The sequence below is a fragment of the Geospiza fortis genome, unplaced genomic scaffold, assembly GCF_000277835.1.
Source record: "Geospiza fortis unplaced genomic scaffold, GeoFor_1.0 scaffold62, whole genome shotgun sequence".
Taxonomy (NCBI): Eukaryota; Metazoa; Chordata; class Aves; order Passeriformes; family Thraupidae; genus Geospiza; species Geospiza fortis.
In genome coordinates, this window is record NW_005054548.1 from 712,404 (window position 1) to 718,761 (window position 6,358).

Sequence of the window (6,358 nt, forward strand, 5' to 3'; positions counted from 1 at the left end):
TTCAGCAGGGGACGTGCTCCCACTCTGTGCCACCATCAGGGGACCTGTGGGGTGGTGTGGGAGGGCACAGCCCTGCTCGTGGGGCTGCAGGGACTCTCAGGAAGGTGGCCTGGCAGGTTGTACCTGCAGTGCTGGGCTTAGCACCAGCAGTAGCTTGGCTCGGCGGGGGCTGTTTCCTATCAGCGCTCAGGCTGCTCTCGCTCATGGTGCATGAGAGTCTCCATTTCTCGTCCTGGGGCACAGAAGGAAGGCTCAGCAATACCAGGCTGGATGGCAGCTCCTGCAGCCCCTGCTCCTGCCCTCCCTGCAGCAGGGACTGCCACCAGCCCCTCCAGGGCTCCCATCCAGGCTGGGGGCTGGTGCTGCAGGCAGGGCCAGGAGCTCTGGGTGCAGCAGGATACCCAGGGGGGTGCGAGCAGAGCCTCAGGGTGGCCCCAGGGCTGTGCTGAGCATCACCTTGGGCTCTGGCAGCTCCGAGATGGACTGGCGTGCCTCCTGCCGCCGGGACCCGAAGATGGCGCTGGCGCGGCTCTCCCTGCGCTCGTTCCTGCGCTCCTCACTCTCCGAGGGCCGGCGAGCAGCCTTTGGGGTCGGGGGCGCCTCCGTGCTGTGGGGTGACCGGGACAGGTGAGGGGCAGCAGGGGAAGGAGGAGCAGGGCTGGAGCATCACCGGCTGCACTCGGGCATTAGCACCAGCCACGGCAGAGCTCAGCAGGGCTGGTGGGGGGGACAGGAATGGATGGCTCAGGTGACAGCAGGGTCCAGGTGAGCCTGGGGGCTGCACATGGGGTGTCTCTCCTCCATGTCCCCCACAGGGATGGGTCACCGTGGTGACCTGGCAGGACAGACCCCTGAGATGCACTTGGCATAAAGGGAAGGTGGGAGAAAAGCACCGGGGCCAGAGTGAGGCAGGCTCAGCAGGGAGGGCTGAGGGGGATGAGGGGGGATGACCAGCACTCCCCAGAGCAGCACTTGCCTGGCTCCAGCGTGGCTCAGCCGGTCCCAGTCAGGTACCCAGGCTATGGAGCGGGGTCGGCCGCTCCGCCGGTCCTCAAAGAACATCTGAGAGACACAGCCAGGAGGGGTGAGAGGGCAGAGCCTCCCCAGCCCTTCCCTGGGCACAGCCAGGGCCGTCAGTGCCCTCTCTGACCAGCCCTGCTCCTGGGCAGGCAGGGACCCTGAGGTCCCCCATGGCCAGTGGGAGATGTTGTCGTGTGTTTTTATACTTTGTAATAGTTTTGGTTTTGTATCCCCGTATTTTTTCCCAAATGCTTTACCCCAGATTGTACCCCCTCCTTTTACCTGTGTAATCCCTTTCCTTTGCTGAGATCATCCCCAAATCCCCACCCTGGCTCTCCTCCCTGGATGTCAGCCCCTCTCCTCTCTGGGATCCATCTCCTCTCCTCCCTGGATCCCTCCCCCTCTCCTCTCTGGGATCCCAGCCCCTCTCCTCCCATGTGATCCCAATTAATACCAAGCCAGGTGCTTCTCTGATGGGATCACACCAGTGCTGGGCATTGTGGCACCCCCAAACCCTTCCTGCTGTGTTCTCCCCTCCCATCCCCATCCCAATCCTCAGCATCCCATCCCCTCCTTCTAGAAGTTTCAGTCCAGGACATCGATGAATTACCCAGAGGCCAGGGTCAACCCCCCAAGTGTTTCTCCATTCCCTGTCCTAAATGTCTATCCCCCAGTATCCATCCCTTAGGGTCACTTATTGATTAGTAAAATGTTATTTACTTTCGATTTCCACCTCCCTTTAAATGTAATCTTGGCTCTCACTAGGAGGCACCTTGAGGTGCAGGGTCCAGTGCTCCTCACCCTGTTCCTGCCCCAGCTGTGGCCTCACCCAGCTGCTCCCTGCTGCCCCACATCTGCACTGGCTTGCCCAGGGCAGTGCCCAGCCCTGCCTGCAGTGCCCAGGCCCTGGCACTCACCATCTCTCGCACCCCGTACTGAGCCTCCACCTTGGCCCGCAGCTGCTCGAAGCACTGCTCCATGCGCTCGTGGAAGGGCCGCAGGTCCTCTGGCACCTTCTGCCCGTGGATCCGGATGCCCTCTGCCAGCAGGGGGATCTGTGGGACAGCAGGGATTCGTGGGGCTCCCTGGCACCGGGGCCAGCTGGCCCTGCCAGAGGGATGCTGCACCTGGTACCTGCCAGGCGATCAGGTCCTTCAGCTTCTCGATTTTCCCTGCGTCCTCAGGGTGCTCCTGCATGTACAGCTCCTGGAAAAAAGCCTGAAAGGACCCTCCTGAGTCCCACTGCCCAGCTGGCCCAGCTCACACAGGCTGGGGATGGCACCCCTTTCCTCTGGGATCCACCTCCTCTCCTCCCTGAATGCCACCCCCTTTCCTCTCTGGGATTCATCTCCTCTCCTCTCTGGGATCCATCTCCTCTCCACCCTGAATCCCATTCTCTTTTTTCTTCTCTGGGATCCATCTCCTCTCCTCCCTGAATGCCACCCCCTCTACTCTATGAGATCCCACCCTCTCTCCTCTCTGGGATCCCAGCCCCTCTCCTCCCATGTGATCCCAATTAATACCAAGCCAGGACTGGCACCCCAAACCCTTCCAGCTGCATCCTCCCCTCCCATCCCCATCCCAATCCCCATCCCAAGGCTCCCCACAGTGCCAGTCCTGGCTGTGCCCAGCTGGCCCCACCACAGCCCCTGCATTCCTCACCTTCTCATACTTGGTGAAGCCACCCATGACCGCAGGGTCCACGATGCCGTTGAGCAGCATGGACAGGGGGTTGATGGGCAGGCTGGGGTCGTTCTGGTGCCTGTTGATCTCACTCATGATTTTCTCATTGGTTTTCATCATGGTCTCAATGGCATTTTCCAGGGGGGAGATGATGATCTGTGCACAGGGAGGGGTCAAGGCTGGCAGGGTGGGCTCTCCCCAGCCCAGCAGGAGGGACCCCTGGGGCTGCACATCTCACCCCAGAAAGCCCAGAGGGACCCCTGGGGCTGCACATCTCACCCCATGAAGCCCTCAGACCCCTGGGGCTGCACATCTCACCCCAGAAAGCCCAGAGGGACCCCTGGGGCTGCACATCTCACCCCATGAAGCCCTCAGACCCCTGGGGCTGCACATCTCACCCCAGAAAGCCCAGAGGGACCCCTGGGGCTGCACATCTCACCCCATGAAGCCCTCAGACCCCTGGGGCTGCACATCTCACCCCAGAAAGCCCAGAGGGACCCCTGGGGCTGCACATCTCACCCCATGAAGCCCTCAGACCCCTGGGGCTGCACATCTCACCCCAGAAAGCCCAGAGGGACCCCTGGGGCTGCACATCTCACCCCATGAAGCCCTCAGACCCCTGGGGCTGCACATCTCACCCCAGAAAGCCCAGAGGGACCCCTGGGGCTGCACATCTCACCCCATGAAGCCCTCAGACCCCTGGGGCTGCACATCTCACCCCAGAAAGCCCAGAGGGACCCCTGGGGCTGCACATCTCACCCCATGAAGCCCTCAGACCCCTGGGGCTGCACATCTCACCCCAGAAAGCCCAGAGGGACCCCTGGGGCTGCACATCTCACCCCATGAAGCCCTCAGACCCCTGGGGCTGCACATCTCACCCCAGAAAGCCCAGAGGGACCCCTGGGGCTGCACATCTCACCCCATGAAGCCCTCAGACCCCTGGGGCTGCACATCTCACCCCAGAAAGCCCAGAGGGACCCCTGGGGCTGCACATCTCACCCCATGAAGCCCTCAGACCCCTGGGGCTGCACATCTCACCCCAGAAAGCCCAGAGGGACCCCTGGGGCTGCACATCTCACCCCATGAAGCCCTCAGACCCCTGGGGCTGCACATCTCACCCCAGAAAGCCCAGAGGGACCCCTGGGGCTGCACATCTCACCCCATGAAGCCCTCAGACCCCTGGGGCTGCACATCTCACCCCAGAAAGCCCAGAGGGACCCCTGGGGCTGCACATCTCACCCCATGAAGCCCTCAGACCCCTGGGGCTGCACATCTCACCCCAGAAAGCCCAGAGGGACCCCTGGGGCTGCACATCTCACCCCATGAAGCCCTCAGACCCCTGGGGCTGCACATCTCACCCCAGAAAGCCCAGAGGGACCCCTGGGGCTGCACATCTCACCCCATGAAGCCCTCAGACCCCTGGGGCTGCACATCTCACCCCAGAAAGCCCAGAGGGACCCCTGGGGCTGCACATCTCACCCCATGAAGCCCTCAGACCCCTGGGGCTGCACATCTCACCCCAGAAAGCCCAGAGGGACCCCTGGGGCTGCACATCTCACCCCATGAAGCCCTCAGACCCCTGGGGCTGCACATCTCACCCCAGAAAGCCCAGAGGGACCCCTGGGGCTGCACATCTCACCCCATGAAGCCCTCAGACCCCTGGGGCTGCACATCTCACCCCAGAAAGCCCAGAGGGACCCCTGGGGCTGCACATCTCACCCCATGAAGCCCTCAGACCCCTGGGGCTGCACATCTCACCCCAGAAAGCCCAGAGGGACCCCTGGGGCTGCACATCTCACCCCATGAAGCCCTCAGACCCCTGGGGCTGCACATCTCACCCCAGAAAGCCCAGAGGGACCCCTGGGGCTGCACATCTCACCCCATGAAGCCCTCAGACCCCTGGGGCTGCACATCTCACCCCAGAAAGCCCAGAGGGACCCCTGGGGCTGCACATCTCACCCCATGAAGCCCTCAGACCCCTGGGGCTGCACATCTCACCCCAGAAAGCCCAGAGGGACCCCTGGGGCTGCACATCTCACCCCATGAAGCCCTCAGACCCCTGGGGCTGCACATCTCACCCCAGAAAGCCCAGAGGGACCCCTGGGGCTGCACATCTCACCCCATGAAGCCCTCAGACCCCTGGGGCTGCACATCTCACCCCAGAAAGCCCAGAGGGACCCCTGGGGCTGCACATCTCACCCCATGAAGCCCTCAGACCCCTGGGGCTGCACATCTCACCCCAGAAAGCCCAGAGGGACCCCTGGGGCTGCACATCTCACCCCATGAAGCCCTCAGACCCCTGGGGCTGCACATCTCACCCCAGAAAGCCCAGAGGGACCCCTGGGGCTGCACATCTCACCCCATGAAGCCCTCAGACCCCTGGGGCTGCACATCTCACCCCAGAAAGCCCAGAGGGACCCCTGGGGCTGCACATCTCACCCCATGAAGCCCTCAGACCCCTGGGGCTGCACATCTCACCCCAGAAAGCCCAGAGGGACCCCTGGGGCTGCACATCTCACCCCATGAAGCCCTCAGACCCCTGGGGCTGCACATCTCACCCCAGAAAGCCCAGAGGGACCCCTGGGGCTGCACATCTCACCCCATGAAGCCCTCAGACCCCTGGGGCCAAGGCTCCCCACAGTGCCAGTCCTGGCTGTGCCCAGCTGGCCCCACCACAGCCCCTGCATTCCTCACCTTCTCATACTTGGTGAAGCCACCCATGACCGCAGGGTCCACGATGCCGTTGAGCAGCATGGACAGGGGGTTGATGGGCAGGCTGGGGTCGTTCTGGTGCCTGTTGATCTCACTCATGATTTTCTCATTGGTTTTCATCATGGTCTCAATGGCGTTTTCCAGGGGGGAGATGATGATCTGTGCACAGGGAGGGGTCAAGGCTGGCAGGGTGGGCTCTCCCCAGCCCAGCAGGAGGGACCCCTGGGGCTGCACATCTCACCCCAGGAAGCTCTCAGACCCCTGGGGCTGCACATCTCACCCCAGAAAGCCCAGAGGGACCCCTGGGGCTGCACATCTCACCCCAGAAAGCCCAGAGGGACCCCTGGGGCTGCACATCTCACCCCATGAAGCCCTCAGACCCCTGGGGCTGCACATCTCACCCCAGAAAGCCCAGAGGGACCCCTGGGGCTGCACATCTCACCCCAGGAAGCCTGTAACAGCCACCAGGGCACCCTGTGACAGCCCAGCCAGGGCACCCTGTGACAGCCACCAGGGCACATCACATCTCCACTGCCGTGGCTCCTGAGCCTCCCTGCATGCTGGCCAAACACCCACCCCTGACAGAGGAGCAAAGCACACACACTGTCCCTGCTGCCCACAGAGCATGGCACAAGCAGGACGCGCTCCCCATCCCCAGCTTGAGCTCCTGGCAGGGCTGGAGCACCCCCCAGGGTCCTGGGAGAGCCCCTGTTGAAGATTGAATGCAAGATGTTTTCCATTACCATCTATATGGCTGATTACCTTGTCAAGTGAGTAGTTTGCCTTATCTCTCTTTTTGAGTGACCACATTCACACCTCCCTCGGGAGGGGACCTCTGCTGATAACAGACTATTGAATGTCACTGCATGACTGATAAGAACTATAACATCCCATTGTGAGATGCTCCGCCCAGAGGGAGGAGCCAAGCATTCCTACCCAGATA

At 62.5% G+C, this 6,358-nt stretch overlaps 1 protein-coding gene across 1 annotated transcript in view; it reads right to left on the reverse strand.

Moving 5' to 3' along the window:
• LOC102042659 (dedicator of cytokinesis protein 2-like) overlaps window positions 1-6,358 on the reverse strand; it is a gene marked incomplete at its 5' end in the record, with an annotated part of 49,464 nt that overhangs the window by 1,292 nt on the left and 41,814 nt on the right. Inside the window, 7 exon segments of the mRNA XM_031064006.1 lie at window positions 124-232; window positions 457-664; window positions 666-961; window positions 964-1,062; window positions 1,938-2,075; window positions 2,155-2,238; window positions 5,398-5,574. Of these exon segments, the coding sequence (XP_030919866.1) occupies window positions 124-232; window positions 457-664; window positions 666-961; window positions 964-1,062; window positions 1,938-2,075; window positions 2,155-2,238; window positions 5,398-5,574 (1,111 nt within the window).